This window comes from Dermacentor albipictus, chromosome 10 (assembly GCF_038994185.2).
Source record: "Dermacentor albipictus isolate Rhodes 1998 colony chromosome 10, USDA_Dalb.pri_finalv2, whole genome shotgun sequence".
NCBI classification, from domain to species: domain Eukaryota; kingdom Metazoa; phylum Arthropoda; class Arachnida; order Ixodida; family Ixodidae; genus Dermacentor; species Dermacentor albipictus.
Genome location: NC_091830.1, coordinates 34,047,083 through 34,064,798, shown reverse-complemented (window position 1 = coordinate 34,064,798; position 17,716 = coordinate 34,047,083). Strand labels below are relative to the sequence as shown.

At 44.7% G+C, this 17,716-nt stretch overlaps 1 protein-coding gene across 1 annotated transcript; it reads right to left on the bottom strand.

Annotated features, from left to right (window-relative positions):
* Positions 1-994: 994 nt before the first annotated feature.
* LOC139050469 (TNF receptor-associated factor 2-like) lies at positions 995-16,997 on the bottom strand. Its single transcript, XM_070526889.1, has 10 exons — positions 16,841-16,997; positions 15,356-15,615; positions 12,255-12,353; positions 9,008-9,166; positions 6,903-6,977; positions 5,565-5,642; positions 4,192-4,284; positions 3,410-3,472; positions 2,952-3,017; positions 995-1,314 (listed from the first exon to the last, which is right to left on the bottom strand). The coding sequence occupies exons 2-10, from the start codon at positions 15,587-15,589 to the stop codon at positions 1,186-1,188; spliced, it is 996 nt and encodes a 331-aa protein (XP_070382990.1). The 5' UTR covers positions 15,590-15,615; positions 16,841-16,997; the 3' UTR covers positions 995-1,185.
* Between the last annotated feature and the right edge of the window lie 719 nt (positions 16,998-17,716).

The window sequence follows — 17,716 nt, the reverse complement described above, 5'->3', positions numbered from 1 at the left end:
TTTAATTGCTGATTGTTCAGTAAAACCGTTAATAAATCAGTAACTAAAATTTTAAATTAATTGTGGATGATTCGGTGCCAAAACCTTGATACATGCTTATGGGGTACGTCACAGTGGGGGACTATGAGCTGATTCTAACAACCAGAGTGTTGTTTTTTACAGAAAGAAAATTATAGGGTTTTACGTACCAAAACCAATTCCTGATTATGAGGCATGCCGTAGTGGAGGACTCGGGAAATTTCGACCACCTGGGGTTCTTTAACGTGAACCCAAATCTAAATACACTGGTGTTTTCGCATTTCGCCCCCATCGAAACATTTTTCTTAACATGCACCCAGCGCACCATACGTGGGCGTTTCTCCATTTCGCCCCTATTGAAATGCGGCCGCCGTAGTTATAGCTGCCGTGGGGACTACGCCCCCACGGCAGGTATAAATAATTATTGCACTAATTTACCAATCAAGTGATATTTTCATCTTGTACAAGTCTACTCCCCATGGCCATATATAGTACAGACTGTCTTGATTTTTCTTGATGCGGAAATAGCTTTTATATGTTACCAGGTTACGCAAAGAACGAGACGAAAACCGAGGGAGAGGTTGTTACTAGCGATATCATAAAAAGCCAACAAACGAGGACACCAAGAACAGAATAGGGGAAACTGCATGTACTTATTAAATGAATTATGAATTACTGAAAGTGGGTGAAAAAAACAACTAACCTCTGGTGGGGCCGCGAACCCACGTCTTCGTATTAAGCTTGCGATGCTCTTACCAGTTGAGCTACTGCGGCGCCATTTTCCTATCGAATTTCTGGGGTATTTATCTACAAGAACTAAACCACGTAGTGCTAGCCAGCGCCCCATCTCATAACATTTATGGTGGATAAGTAACATCTGTTTTTTCTTCTTTTTTGCCGCAGGCGTGACGTGTACGTGACGTAACAACGAACCACATCACATATCACACTTTCGTCATTCTGATGAAGTATTCAGCACTTTTCACAACACAATTTATTCAGAAAAGAGGCAGCTCATCGACATGTTCTTCAATGCTTATGCGGTCATGCAATACAGAAATAATAAAACAGACCGGCGTAATGGGCATTCATTGTAAGAACAAACGAGTGTAACTTTATAGTCGCCAAACTGGGTGATTACCGTGTCTTTAGTGCAACACTGGCCACTTATTTTCCCTTTGATATTTCCACCAAGAGCTCCTCTAGCGGCGTTTCAAGGAGGGCGTGCTTCTCTTCAAGCTCCCGAAGTCTCTTCTCAGTCATCGGATCGTTCTGCATCGTTCTGTTCCGCACTATCTGCAAAAAAAAATGTACATCAAAAATTGCGAGTCATCATCGTAAACTGCTCTGCAGTACACAAGTTGGGCTCAAAACTTATTTCACAAGACAGCGTTCTGAAAGGAAAGTTCGCGTCCTTTGGAGTTCATTTTGTCCCCAAAAAAGAATCGTCATCTACTTGCGTGCGCTTTTGTTTCTCTAACGCTGCGCGCCCGGGAGTTACGCGTCACGCATGACATGTGCGCTGTCCGCGTGACGTACTATTGTCGACAATGTAGCGAGCGCACAGTTTCCAAGAGAGGAAAGGCAAGCCAGACAAATGTTGATTGTTTTTTTATTCAAAATACACCCCAAACAACGTAATTTGTCTTAATAGTATACTGTTTCACGAGTTGATTCTACTCAATTTGTGTGAAACCAACAGACAAACAAAGTAAAAAAGAATCAGGTAAATAGTTTTTTTCTTTCTATTAGGATGTAGGAATGCCAAAGAGAAGCGACGAAGACAACTCGCTGCTCGTAGGAACCGAGCCCATATGTTCGCTTTATGTGTGCGATGCTCTTACTGTCTTGCATACCGTGGCACCGTTGCTTTTTTTTCTTCCACTTCCTCGGATATATTTGTGCATCTGCCTTGGATCTAGCAGTACGAGTGCTAGCCAGCGCTGCCCCTCATGTCTATGGCGTTGATGCAAAACATTCACCGTCACAACCGTGAGCATTGTCGCTTGCTCGGCTTGGGTTTTGTTGCCACCTACAGCAAGTAGCTTTCTTTGTTTGTTTTTTTGTCTAGTTTTCTATCTTTTAAAGGCATGCTTTCATCGCGAACCCTTCCAGACTTCTTTCTTGTGTTTAGAAAAAAAATTTTTACAACAAGAAACGATACGAACACTGAGTCACAATCACGGCACAATTCCACCAGGGCTATATAACATATGCAAAGCGCGAAACATTGTATGCACGGCACATGACTTCTGGTTGGTGCTTCCGTCTTGCTGAATAGCTCGCACACAGGACAGTATTGCCACATTTGCTACCCTTACAGGCGTCCAGGCTGCCGGCCTTGTTTCCTACGAAATTACTCAGTGCTAAAACAAACGATACCTCAATCTCTTCGTAACAAAATATATGCGTAAACAAAAGCACAATCCTTTTAATAAACGAATATTTCCAGCCCTCCTGCGCCTACAATCCCCATTAGACCAAGTGAGTGAGTGAGAGACATCAAGGATAGGAAAGGCGCTCAGGTCAACCAGACGAGGACCCAGTTTGCTACCCCACACTGGAAGTGAGGGAAAAAGATCCCATGCCTACTTCTGCAATGCCAATTACTTATTCGTAATAATCACCGGCTGCTATTGATGATGATTGAAGTCAGTACTATGGCGCATAGACACAACGGGGATTGGTCAAAAAGTGAGCGGCATGCCTAAAATACGTAGGGACGAAAAATACGCGAAGTGGAGCTTTCATTTTTGCCAATGGTAACTCATTGGCATAAAGGACTAAAAACAAAGTTCACAGAATTGAATCTACTAGTCTAAACTTAACTACCTGTCGTCTTACTTTAGCTTCGAAGAATACCGTACTTAGACGTTGATACAATACAATAAGAGGTAACGATACATGACAAGGTCTTGCCGAACCATACGTACCACAATTTCTGCACGCAGCTCTTCCAGGTCTTCTTGCACATTTCTTTGAAAGTAGTCATCCTTTTTCTGTCGTAAAAGAAATAGAATTTTTTTTTAAAAAGCAGTGCACTTCTTCCAGTGTGTTTTTAGGTAACAAGTTCAATCAATGCTTCTAAATGTGAAATTTTCAGCTGCTAATTGTTGTAAGCTGTAGAACCTTTTCATTTCAGGTAGGTGATGCATAGAAAATACCTATTACGTTTTGCGGAATGCGGTCTGCTACTTTCTGAGCTGTATAACGAGGCACACCTGCAACAGAACGTTACTGCGGCTTCCTTAAAATATTGTTGCAATATCAATATTTTACAGTCTACGCGATGTGACGAACACGAGAAAGCATTAGTTGTGCTTGCATATGAGCATCGTTGCGTTGCATGTATGTGAATGTAAAACAGTGAACGCTGCATGCGATATCTCACCTTGTATACCTCCTCCTTTTCCGCAATCAGCTGCCTCAGCTGCTCATTCTCCGTTCCCAATTCCTACGCCATGGCAATTGTGTATTACATTCGCAATTTTACAGAGCAAAGTCATACACAATGTGCATAAATCATTAAATACTTCTTTGGTTTCTCAATAAGTTACACTTTAGACCATTCCGGGTTTTTGTTACCGAGCACTTTCTACTGTTCCAACACAATTCATCATATTCACTTGTGTCCTATTATGTTGTCAATTAACACACTCTAAAAAATGAACTCAGTTTTATGTGTGTATTGCTAATTTTATTTTTTCAGTTTTTACTAAATAACCACGAGTCCCGGTAGGTTTAGTGACTATGAGACTCCTGTCTGCATCTTATTTCGTCAACACGTCGCGAATTTTCCATGAACGTATTAAGCATTTTGATACGAAATGAAGTACGACTAAGCCGCTGCAAGCAGTTAACATGTCTTTACAATACGTTTCGAATCAAATTCGAAGTGGGCCTTACATTATCACCAAGTTTGTGGCGATTATTTGGCGATTATCAGCAAAATTTGTGTGATCAAAATTGCCACACATTTTGCACAATACACAGCAAGCAAATATATTGAAAGTGCTGTGCCGTGACAACAAAACCAAAATCCTACTTTAATCAATGTTGCGTCTCAGAAACACAAATAAAACCGATGGCGCATATAAAAGTACCGCATGCCTTCCATGACGAGCAAGTAACAGTGCCGAAGCCACGTTAGTTTCGTTATTGCACTTTCATTACCTGCACCTTCGCTTCGAGATTGAGAACTCGCTCGATGAGTGACGTCACGTATTGACACGAGCCGACATGTTTTTCCATCTCCTTGTTAGAGGCCTGAGAAAACAAGCAGAACAGATGTTTATTTTCACGTTTCACGGACACAATCATGCACTCGGCTAAAGAATATGCCCCTCTGCAGCGAAGCTGTTAAAAGAGTTTGCAAACCGCTGCCATGTCGGTGCGAAGTCGTGCTTGTGGCGCTGAGCTCGGCATCAAATGCAAATCAAAGAATAGCTATAGCCACGCAACCTGCATTCAAAGTTTTGCGTTGGAACGTAATGGGTCAACAATCGTAACATGAAGTTACCGATCTTCGTTCTGCGGTCTTTCTTTTAACTTGACACCGCTTGTGTTTCTTTTTTCCTTACCTCCCATGTTGTAGGCTCCTTCCCACCTCTCTTTCGCTGCCATCTTTGTTTTCCCCTTTCCCATTCCACCGGTGTACGGTAGCCGACCGGACGTAATTCTAGGTAACCTCGCTGCCCCCTGCTTTTCTCTTTCCTCCCTCCTCCTCCTCCCCACTGGATATCAGCTTGAAATTCATACGGGTGCGGGGGCGAAAGCTGACGGCATGATCCAGCAAGCAGCTTGCGTGGTAAATAGTCCCTATGACCGGGGCGTCAGCGATGATTCATCACTTAGCACAGGCAGCCAACGTACCCCTGGTATACTTGCAACGAAGGGCATCAGAATGCGCTGTCTTTGATGTATAAGTTGGTCAGATTAGGAAAGACTTACGAAGGATTATTTCTTTCTTTTTCAAGTTTGCATGCGCAGTTCCAAGAGACTTCCACTTTCGGTCTACTTAGCGGGTAGCGAAGTCCGTTGTTCTGAATGGCATTTTTTGGTCATTTGATTTCCTATAAGCATTCCCTATTTTTTGTGCACCTCTATACAGCTCTTTGAAAGAAAGTATGCGATAGCGGTAATTCAAGCACTGCACACGTTTGCCGATTGGCAAGATGTGCAATGTAATGGCATAATTGCTTGGTTAGAAAACAGAAGTTCCAATAGCCTCTACATTATATAGGTCCCTCTAGCTTGCAGAAGTCTTGCTAAGCAGTTAAATCACCCTTTGATACAGGATTTTTTAATAAATACAGAAATACAGGCGAAACCAACATACATGAACTCGATGCACGAGGTGTTTTTTATATTTTATGCACGTCGAAAGCACGCAGGTGCTTCTAGTAAACTAAAAGACAAAATACTTGATTTTCCCGTAGCCAACTTCGGGCCAGTAGAAAAGCACGCCTGGAAGTCTTTTTGTGGCAGCAAACACACTCAGCACAGTTCCAGTGGCGACGAAGAGATTTATCAAGGTCGTTCATTACCTGGAAACGGCATCCCAGTTGAGCGTAGCGGCACTTCGCAGGTTTTGAAGGGCAAACAGCCAAGTGAATGTCCCTCAGCTTGAAAAAGAAAAATATTAATAGTTCTCGTTAGGGCACTTCCCATGCATTGGAGTCACGTGCAGCGACACCGATTGATTGGTGGTGTTACACTGCTACCGTCATGGCACGGTAGTAGACATTGCCAGGTTATTTCAAGTACACTGGAGAAATGTGCAAATAGCGATGCTGCGCTTTCCCGTGGGAGATTTCGCAGCATTTCTTGTTGACAAAACTGAATGACGATTTTTGTACATTCATGTATGCTTTGTATGACATTATGCGCGTAGTCGTACATGTGTGTGTGCATATTATATATATATATATATATATATATATATATATATATATATATATATATATATATATATATATATATATATATATATATATATATATATATATATATATTGTCGCGAAGCACTTTGAGCACTAAGCGCTCGCGACTAGAACGTTGGAGCAGCGAGAGGTAGTGTAGCCGACCGGGCACCGAAACAAGGTTGTTCTTTCTCGTCGTCATTGTCTCTCTCCTAGCCACAGCCCCACTGCTCCCTATTTTACAGTACAATATATATATATATTCACAATTGTGTGCAGGAGAGGTTATCATCATTGGTGAGGCTACAACAGGCAAACCGTCTCTAGCCTTCTTTATGTATCTTTTGCACTTCATTTAATAAAAGATTATAATATTTGTTCACGCTTGTGGCATTAATACAGACTAAAGATACTTTAGAGTCGCTCGGTATGATCCTATTAAATGGGTGTGGTTGTGATCATGTAAAGATCAAGGCAGACATTAAAAGCCGTGAAGTTCTGATGTCGTAGAGGTAGGGACTCTTAATAATTTTAACGTTCCTTGTTCTCTCGTTGGAAGTAAACATGTATGGTTTGCCTGTGCATTTCTTGTTGGTCGTTGGTTTTGTTCCTGCACCTAAATTCTGAAATTTGAACTGAAGCTGTGAACCAGACTTTGCGTAACAGATCAACTAAGGTACTTTATAACGTTCGACTACTTTGGCTCCGCCTTCGAAGGGGTCAATTAGGAGCAGAAATCTCTCCATCATTTTCTAGCTTCTGAAGCTAACGGCGGATCTTGGAGTATGTTTAGTGAGCATCCAAAGACACGTCCAAAAGATCCGTCCGCCGATTCTTTCCCTACGCTCTCCTGCCGAATTGCTCCGAGTAGCGCATATGCTGAGCCTACGGCAGCAGAACCATTTGGAATAAAAATCACCTTGGTTGTGCGGTCTACTCGAGGTCACGCTACTTTCCACTTACCTCTGCAAATGTATCAAATTCCGTCTCACAATGATCACAAGTCGCCGGCCTTTGATCACAGTCTTCCATGTGAGTCTGCAAATATGATGGGGCAGCAGACGAGCATCGGGAGAGTTAGCTACCGCAAGTATGGAACGTGTTGTTATTGCACAAATAATTCGAATGAACTTCCAAGAGACGTCCACTCACTGTTGACCCTGAGACTATAGCGACACTAAGCCCGGCGAGCCTGTCGGCATGATAATGAGCCGACGCGCATGGTAATTATGGGGAGGAGGGTTGTTTCCATCTCCCTTCGTGTGGCGACGCTGTTAAAAGGGATAGCGGAGCCACGCCGAAGATGCTTTTATATCAACCGGCAGCAGCTATGCTAAATTAAAATAACGTTGTTCGTCGTTCGGCATCGTGTTCCTGTGTCGGAGCCCTGCTCGGCCAAAACGTAACAAGACATGCTCTTTGTGATATGACACCTGTTTTTCGATTCTCTGCAGCCGCCCGCAGAGCGCTTGCAGGTGGTCTGGACTGCTTCATATCGACTAGCTCAAATAAACGTCACCAATTATTTAAAATATATATATACGGGGTACGCATGCATTCTAGAAAATTATAAGAAGAGAAGGTGGGAATACCTGGCACCACACTGTAAGCTTAACAGAGAAGAAGCTCTCATACCACGTTGACTTCACACGGGCGATCATCTCCCTGTCACTCTACAGGGCACACAATTTATCCCTAAACGTATACAAGAGACAGCCAATTTCGCAGTACGCCATGCACCATCTATCACATGGTCTGAGAATGCATCAAGAACACACGCCCATACAAGCGCCAACGGAAGACCACTGGGAGGCCCTGCTGACAATACAAAGTTCTCAGTACCAGCTACGGCTGGTGAATAGGAGTTAGCCAATGAGAACAGGGCCATGGCTGCCTGGTATAGGGTTGCCCGCCCATCTCCGGGCACCAAACCAGCTCTATCTCTGAAATAAAGTTTACCCACACACTCACAGACCTTTACGCGAATGGCCATCACTGTGTGTTAGTGGGCATCGTTAAGCTATAGGCATTTGTATTCTTGCGCAGGTATTTACTTTGCTAACTTTGAATTATTCTACCCTAATTCGACACGCGTGAAGGCAAGAATGGAAGATCTCTAGAAACGACCGATAGCAGGTCGACCTAGGACCTGTGTGGTTTCTTCTTTTCTTACGAAAGAAAAAAAGCCTGCAAATTTCCTTTTTGGTTGGTTTTCAATAGCATGCGACAACGCGTCCGCGTGCCAATTATGGCAACGGCCTCAAACGTCAACCTTGTCATTTAGTGCGCTGTGCATTTTATGCATAGTGAAATACTTAAGTATGTGTATGATTTCTAATAAAGTTACTTGCAAGTGCAGCGCTGTCCACTGTCTTTCCTGCTTTCGGTTTTTGTCTCTTGTGCTGCCCCTTCAAGACATTCAACCAGTACCAACGTACCCAAATGTTGAGTCTTCTACAGCGCATTGAAAGACAAGGCTTCGTGTTTGATAAGGACCGTAGACGCGAGCCGATACCTGAGGACCGTTCGGAAAGATAGCGTGACCACTCGTTGCTAGGGCGATAGGTTAAGCCCTTATTTTATCTTTAAGAGCGCAGCAATGGCTGGCGGACGGACGTGTTTCTTTCGTGGTATTTTTGATTGCGCGGAATGTTTCTTCTGCGAAAATAAAAAACGACACACTACCTAGCTGCCTCTAAAACCCTCCCATCGATCATATCTCGGCATCCGCAGCATGTTTTGCATTGACACCTTATGGATTAGGCAGGTTAACCAAAAGTCATCTGATCAACATCATTTGTGCCTAACGAAAAAGCTATTAGCACGAGCAACATCCATCAACACGCTGTTATTGCTGTCCGCGTAGATCCTCTCGTTGTTTGTTTGTTTGTTTGTTTGTTTGTTTGTTTGAATTTTTCCCCAATTTTAACTGGGACCACCAGTACATATGTATGTGCATTTCGGGACATGTAGCCGAGGGCGCGAGTGCGGCTTGAGTGTTCGTACAATTAACATGACAATAAAATTTCGAGTGCTAACTACGGGGCTGCATGCATCATTGAACTTGCCTCCAGTTGACGGGCCGCTACCTCCTGACTGCAGAAGGGGCAGCAGAGAACTCTTTCTTCGCAGACGTTGGATATGTGTGCATGCAGCAGCTTGGTACTGACCTCTTGCTTACATAGCGGGCACTTCACCGTCCTAACTTTGCAATTTTTGTAGTGACCCTTCAGGGAAAGAAAAAAAAGTATAGCATTTCAGACATGATTCATAAATACACACCTTGGGTATGCCAACGCCGAGTACACTGCCGGTAATACACTAAAGAGAGCTTTATAAAAGAGAAATCTCGAACGATTCACGTGACTAGTAAGATCTTGCATCATTCCATGTGTATTTTTAGGGGATATGTAATCGCATAAGGTATAAATACAGTCAAACACATACGGGATGCATTTTCCGAGAATATTTTGGACAAAAGGCCAGGTTTAGCTTGCAGCCCACAACGCACAGCGACACTATGTAGGCCCTGTACAATGTAGTACAGGTAGCACACTCGAAATCCAGGTGGCGCGGAGGTGCTCTGAAAATATTCAGCCTTCTTGTCGGATCCCGTGAACGTTTGACCGCACGTGGACTCGGCTGCAAGATTTATGCGGAAATGATACGCTTGGGTTATGCGAATTCTCCGGTATAATAGCAGTAACTGTTCTATGAACATACGGTTTTGGCATCGTAAGTAAAAACTGCTACTTACGATTACACTTTTCTTCCTGGAGGTTTGTAACACAAGTAACACCTTATTTGAACAAACAAACAACAATGACCTAGCCGGCACTTTCACAAGTCTTACTGCGAACAGCATCTAGGAGACGCCAGCTCCTGGAGCTGTATTAGGCAACGTTTCTTTGTTATAGTTATTCTATAGCTTTCCACTATCATCGATGACTGGCGTTAAGCGAAGCCCTCGACACCCAGTTAAATCGGACGCACGCGGCCCGACGGGTGATAAGAAATATTTCATGGCGCGTCTCCGCCTCTCCATGCATTTTCTCTGTCACGTGACCCCTCAATTCTCCTGGGCATTGTTCGTGCCATTCAGAACTTCTCGCACATTCATATTCTGCTTCCGCCAAGCCATGCAAAGGCCCTGGCTGTGGTCCTTCAACGCGGAACCGACCTCATGGTCCTTCCTTGAAGTTATGCCGCCGATGGCGTTAACAGAGAGAGAGAAAGAGGGAGAGAGGGGGAAAGAGGGAGAGAGGGGGAGAGGAAGAAGCACTATAGACCTCACATGCGAAGGGAAGAATCTAGGGAAAGGGTAGCTGGTGGTCTCTTTCCTCCTCTCCCTGCACTGTGCGATGAGTGTGCGATGGGCTCTCCACACACGGTTGATGCCTGGCGGCGATGCTCTGGAAAACCGCAAGTTTCTTTTTCTCAACTTTAGCGCAGATTTTCATCGTGCCTTCAGCAGCGTTAGGCTACACTGCCATTCATTCAGAAGCAGAGCGGCAGCCAATAATTACCGCGGAGGCGGTGCCTAGCTTCGTTTATTGATAATAATAAGCACTACGAACTAAGTCAGGAAAAGCATTGGCCCTAAACATGCAGTCTTTAATGCATCCTCCCGAAAAGTGATAATGTAACAAGCAAACCCCTCCATTGAAACCTCACACTGATCCGGAATATTTACTAATTTCTTGTCGAATAAGGAGGGCCAATCCGACAATAAGTGCAATGGTAAACTGGGCTGATCCCGTATGCAGGGTGAGGCAAAGAAGGCCGATACAAGTAACCGATCTGCATTGGTGTGAACCACGTTGTAGATGCTTCCACGTCTTGCCGATTTACTGGCAGGCATGTTATCACTGTGCTGCGAAATGAGTGACAGAAGATGCACATTTTCATGCAGTTTTATACAGTTTACCTTTTAGTCACGATAGCTTCACTTCATATATATTCCAAAATTAGCGCTGTATCTACATTTCTTCTTCTGGTGACCTTTTGGGATGGGAAGAGCGACAAAGAGGAAATAAGGAGGTAAAGAGAATGTCGTTCCGGTCGCAGAACGCATTTTTGGCAGCCGCAGGCCACCGGGGCTTAGCCCGTGTCTTTTAAGCACCTGAGAAGCTGACTGCAGGCTATGGTATTGTGCCAGCCGGGAAACAGAAGTTGCGACATCGAAACCGCAGGACGACCCAGGCGTCGAAATTGTGTGGAGAGAAAAGCCCACTCTGTAGATCAGGCGGAACAGAAGCAAAGTAGGAGTAGAGGAAAGAATACAGCGAAAGGCAGTTAGGTTAGCTAGAGGTAGTTTCGGTCGGCTACCCTGCTCGGGGGAAGAGTTAAAGGGGATAAAAAGAGAAGAAAAGTGGAAGGGGGAGAAAGAGAGAAAGAGACGAGCACGAACAAAGCGCGTACACTATAGAGCGGTAGGGGGCGGCATTCCCGGCATTCTTAATGTCTATCGTGGAGCCACAGATGTTCTTTCGGTGCACTGGCCTAAAGCAAGGAAGGTCCACAATCGCCTCTGCCAAGCCGCCAGATGGCGCTAGCAGGTCTATTTTTTAGTTTTCTTTTTCATTTTTTTTCTTCCTTACGTTCTATCTGTCGTTGACGGCTCGTGTAGCGGGAAGCGAGCGCTGGTAGACAGCCCAGTGATTCTCAGCGTTTCTCCCGCGAAAGAAGTGGCCTTAGATGTCAGTGATTAAAGTGACACCACCATGGCGTCGTTGGCGCGCTGATCGTGACGTCGTGCTATTATTGTCATGGCACCGCCATTGTCGTTGGCTTGTTGTCGCCATCGTCCTGAAGGACTCGTTCTCACGCAGCCGTCGTCGTTGTTGTGTCATTGTCATCATGCCGCCGTTGTGCAGTCGCCGCTACCGTCGTCGTTATTTTCATCGTGCCGGTGTTGTTGCGCCGTTTACTAAGTTGTGCAGTAAAGAACTTAACGATGCCAAACATGGCATTGTTTGTCTTGTGGCTAGGCTGTTGTGCCGGCGTCATCTTTGTAGCATCGTTGTGTCATCGTCATCGTCACTGCAACTGTCGTCACCGTTGTAGTTCTTTGTTTAAACCGCGGTGTTCCTATAATTATGGTTGTCATCGTAGCGTAGTTGTAGTTTTCCTTGGGCCAGTAACGGTTTTTACACAGTTAACGACTCAGAGGTGCGAAGGCAATTGAGACTAGGCTGATGGAAGCGTGACGACCGAATACGCAGGATTCGGCCCATTTTCTAACTTGTAACTGCTGTTCGCAGTAAGTGAAATTAGGAATAGCTATCACGCGAAAATTCTCCCGGCAATACTCACCATCACCTCTCGAAGTGTCGCCTGATAGCTGCATGTTTCATTTGGGCACATGGCCGACAACTGCAAAGCTTCCATGAATCTCTCGCTCCTGTGTTCCATCTGTAGGAACAGTACGTATGCAAATCATTAGGTACTCTCGTTGCTGGAGTTAATAAAGCTTCGTTAGCAGGATGCAAATATTAGTAAGGTGCAAGATGCGATAAGCTCACAAATTCGATTCCTTTTCTCACTCCAACCCGTCGCGCTGTAAGACTGCAAATTTCGCACACTCAGTCTCGATAGCTAAGGTCCGCTTAAAAGGACTGTTCCAAAAGGGAGGGAATGTTCCAAACACCTTTGAAGTTCTGCATGAAATATATGATTGGCAGTCTTTAATCCCTCAAAACAACCCTTGGGCTACTGAAAAGCCGTAGGGAAGCGGAAGATGAGACATATATTTGATTATTTGGAGTTCCTCAAAGGGCACCAAGCCTGTATGCTAAGATATTTTTTGCATTATACCACCAAATGTAACACCCCAATCTGGTAGCCAGCATTCAGAACGCCACAGAGACGCAGCACAACGTGCTGCATGACAGCGAGAAGTCTACATGGTCGTACTGCGCATGCGTCATGTTTGCTTAACTCTAGCAGCTGTCACTTTTTTGCCACGTCAAAGAAAACCCAAGCTTCCTAAAGACGCTGAGCATAACCACTATGTCAAGCTGCGCAAGTTAATTACGCTTCCACAACAGAGATATAAAACGTCCGCTATTGTTCTGAGAAGCGGCTTGGTGATACAGAAGAGACAAATATGAACGACAGGGGGCGACAGCGCCTTGAAGTTCCCTCCCCAGCTCGCTATGACGTCACGAACATCGAGGCGGCATCTACCCGTGCAGTCTACCCTGTCCAAAGTGTGCCTAGTTAATTGTTTTTCGGTAAATAATGAAAACATTGCATACTATGGGAACTACAGAAGCCACGCAGCAAGTTTCAACTCTTCGGGCTCTATAACCGCGCAATTGAGAAAAAAAAATTGCGCGATTTTGTGTGCCAATTCCACGACTGTATCATAAGGCGTACCGTGAGAGGGGACTCCGAAATAATTTCGGTCGCCTAGGGTTGCTTTACGTGCACCCAAGCCTAAAGACACACGTTACCGTGAATCACAGCGCACATCGGGTCGAGGAAAGGAAAGACGAGAACAAGCGCTGGTCTTTTCCTGTCCTTGTGCCGGCGGGAGCTGTAATTCACAGTAACAAGGAACACGAACTTACCCGGTCTGAAACCTTGCTGCTAAATACACGAGCGTTGTTTTGCATACCCCCCCCTCCCCCAATCGAGATCCGGACGCCCCTGTCGTGGTCGAACCGGCGACCTTCAGCTCAGCAGTGCACCGTCATTAGCCAGCACGCTAGTACGGCGAGTTCTATCTAGCTGAGGTTCGATCGCCAAATCCGGAATGAGGAAATGTGACCTCAGTTTTATTCCTAATGACCATCATTTTTCCACAAAATTGATGAGAAATGTTTTAAAACCTCACGTTACTAGTTTAATGGTTTTAACCGGCTTAGTGAAGATTCCTAACGTCGCTTTCTTTCCGTTTACATTGAGCATGTAGCAGAGACATTTTCAGTTCTTAGTGAAGATAGCACCTGTAGCGCCAACTTGGTACGAAAATGAATCGAGGTAAGAGTTGTACACAAGGACTACCGCATTTATGTACCCTCGCGAGCACTCTTGGCTACGTCTGCAATTTAGGCAAGGTTACATACATCGACGCGACGCGTATAATCGAAACTGTCGTCGTATACTGGCTAGCGATATGGACAAACTTATTCAAGAATTTCTCTTTCTTTTTTACCAGGTGCGATTCAAGAGCTCGTACACCGTGTTCAAAGCATATAACGGCAATTTCTGATCACACCATTCACAACGTGCCATCTGTTTTTGCATCTCCTACGGTTCATTTTTCCTATTTCCAGATTAGATGGCACTGCAAAACATTGGTGTTCCAAGTTTGTTCCAGGATGGGAATCACTGAACATTCTTTCGCGCAAACCACAATGCCGTCGATAAAGTAAGTCGCTTCCCGCTGCTGACAACACGAAGAGCCGCTATGTTTGGTCTAAAAAGGTCACTGGGCTTCGCCGTTAATTTGAGTTATTAAGACGCAGCATAATTTCCGTATAATCGTGGGCATTTTTGTAGTGAATATTGACTGCCTCCGGGCACGCATACCCCTGCCAATAACCGCGAAGGATCGGCATGCAAACACTACATTATTCAACTGTCACGTGACTTTTTCTCTGCTGAAGCGCTGGGATTGTGTCCCGGGCTATACGGTTCCTGCATAATAATCAAAACAAAACAAAAATCTGCGCCGTCACAAATTATGGCATGAGGAGTAATATAGGTCTCCTGATGAACAAATGTCTTGAAACTCCCCACTGTCTATAGCACACGAGCTCCTGATCAGAATAAACCTCTTGCTCGTGGCTCCTTGGGCTTTCTTTTAACTGGTTTCTTTGCAATTAGCATCAGCTTTTGCTTCTACAGATCGAGAATCGGCTGATTTTTAGTCCCTTGGGAACTTAAAAGTCCGAGTGCATGAACATTTGGCTCATTTAAGGCTCTATATGTTTTTGAGCATCGTTTAAGCTTCACACTAAATCTGAACTGAACATCAGGCGTCCGCATTCTCTAATCAAGTGTCGTAACATTCATATAAATATCCAACTCGGGATACCTTCAAACGAAATGCTAACAGCATGATATGTGCGCAATCAAGAACACAGCTTCTGAAGTTTTTTCTGGCGTGCCTTTTCTGCTTCAATCAAGTAAGAGTTATGCGACATTCGATTACCTACGAAAGCTTGCGAACGCTACCGATGGCAAGTTAGGTCCATCCTTAATTGAAACCTATTCACTTCGAGTACTCCACGTGTATTTCACAATGACGAAGCATTTCATGGCCGATTACCACGTCAAAAAAAAAGAAAAGCCGGCGAGGCTTACAAACAACACATTCTTGACCCAAGCAATAGAAATGAAATATATGATTATAATTTCACGTCAAAAAAACACAGTCACGCCTTCTGAACGACTGGAGTACTCACGTCTTCAATCCTGTGTGTCGCACTGTCAACGCAACAGTCAATCCGTCCGTCATTATCCAGCATTCCCAAGCATGGCCGACAGTACAAGTGACCCTCGGGATCAGCCAGAAGCTCTGAGGAAATATTTCCACACAAGGCACACAGCACTCTTCCCGGAACTTCTGCAGCAAATGTAACCAGCTTGTCTTCGAAAGTTCTGTTGCGGTCCTTGACCAGCAGCTTGCGACCGGTCATCTTTGTTCTAGTTGCTTCTTCACTGCCTATGGATACAACGATAGAAAAGAAACAGCGGCTTCAAATACACCATTATCGTGTCACCATTTAGGGTGAAAAGCTTCTACAAGTGCACGCACTTTCCTATCTCTGTGCTTGATAATTTTGCGTCGCTTGAACAAAGGCTTGCAGCCAGATGCTTCGCAATAAGACTACAGATGCGACGTAGGCATTCTTTTAGGAAACTTCCGTTGTTCGACGTCGCTAGTCCGGTGCCCTTTTCGTGCTGCTGTCGTATCCAGCAAGCGATTTCAGAGCATGCATCTGTTCCATCTAGCCCACATATTGACTCTCAGTGAACTTGATAACGAGAGCTCTGTTCTTGATAGCATCCCCTTCGTCAAGCCTCTCTGAAAATAGCCGCACTGCCTTTAACTCCAGAACGTTTCATTTAAAGGAAAGAGCAGTTAGCGGCCCTTAACAACAACACAAACAATGAAACGTGCAGCACTAGTGAAGAGAGCGCTGGCCAGTATTACATGCCCAGTTTGTGCGAAGCTGTACATCACTTTTTTTAAATAAGGACAGAGCTCCCAACTATATTGTTTTAGCAAGATATTCTGATCAGCTGAGCGAACAACATGGATGAACGCGCCAGAATGTTTGTCTGGTTTCAGTATCTAAAATTATTACAGCGAATTAGTAAAATGTTGTAAGATCGATAACAGCGCAAGCTGACTTCGATGCATGGTTCAGCCCCTGACCTGTTCTTCTCCCCTTCATATCGCACATTTCACGCCGCGTCGAGCACGGTTTAGGTGGACAATGCTTACTTATCAATGCTTTTGCGTAATTGCAGATGGTGCAAAAATTACGCAACAACAAAGCAAAGACGGGACACACAGACAGACCGCTTTTATTTCCGTAGCTTACCTAGCTGTACGCTCTAAGCCTACAACAGCGAACCGAAAGTATCTCGCGATAACCGAACATTACCCGCAAGAACATCCTGTTCGCAGGAATGTCGATCGGAGATCCTTCACCTGAAGCCTGTGTAACTATCTCACATGATTCTGAAATGCGCGTTGCTGTATTCACGTTGTCCTCCCGTGCATGCCTTCAAAACCTCGACTGGAGCATACTAGGCCTTAGCCAGCTTCCATCGTTATCCCGAAACAAAGCTTTCATCTCAGCATTCCGCGGTTGTTTTTCTTTACGTGTGCCACCAGCGGCTTTGCCTTTACATTACGTTGACAGTAGGTTGGTACTTACCCTGGCTGGCTCTTCTGAAACAGAAGAATCGCGACTTGGAACGCGATGGCTCCGCCTTGAAATCGGCCGCAGTGCGCCGTGGCTGTTTTTGTCAAAAAGGAAGTAGGAGCGCTCTTGGCACGGTCCCCTATCGGTTTCGTAGCCATGGTAACAAAATGCGATAGCGCTGTAGCCGAACAGCTCCGAGAGAGTTTTTTTTTTCTTTGGTCCGCGCTAGCTGCCGTCTGCTATCGACGCCACCGGTCACAGCATTTCGCGTGCTATAGCAAACTATTGACGCGTCCATGCTTTGCGGCGAATTAACTCGTCCATTGTGAGACGTTGGAAAGTGATCATCGTATGCGCTTGTTACCTGTCAGCGTCATCTCCTTTTGTACATTTGACAGGTCATTTCACGGCACTTGTGGTAGTGCAGAACCATAGTAAAGATGTAATACATCGATAAATCGGTTTGACGGCGATATGTTTAGCTTTTCAGTGCCTTCCTTTCCTAAGTATCATGCTATTACTGTTTTGTGAACATGCTTACTCTCGTGCCAGAACTTCTCTTTTGAAACTGCTTGAAAGAAACGACAGGCCTCTAGTCTTCAACTAAGTCAAATGTCCATTGACGTTTCCTAGCTAACACAGATTCTTTGTTCACGATTACGAAGCCGATAGTGAACAAGGAACCCTTGTTTAGGTTCCGAAATACAAATTCACTTTTTCGTCGGTGACCAGAAGCTTCTGTTCTTTCTTTTTTAATACGCTACCTAACCAGACAACTTTGTAAAAGAACGTTGTCTTTCTTACACAGCCCTTTAAAGTTCTCAGGGTAGCTCGGCAACGACAAGCCGACGGTGTTGGTAGTGAGACAAAATTTATATAACTTCCGGT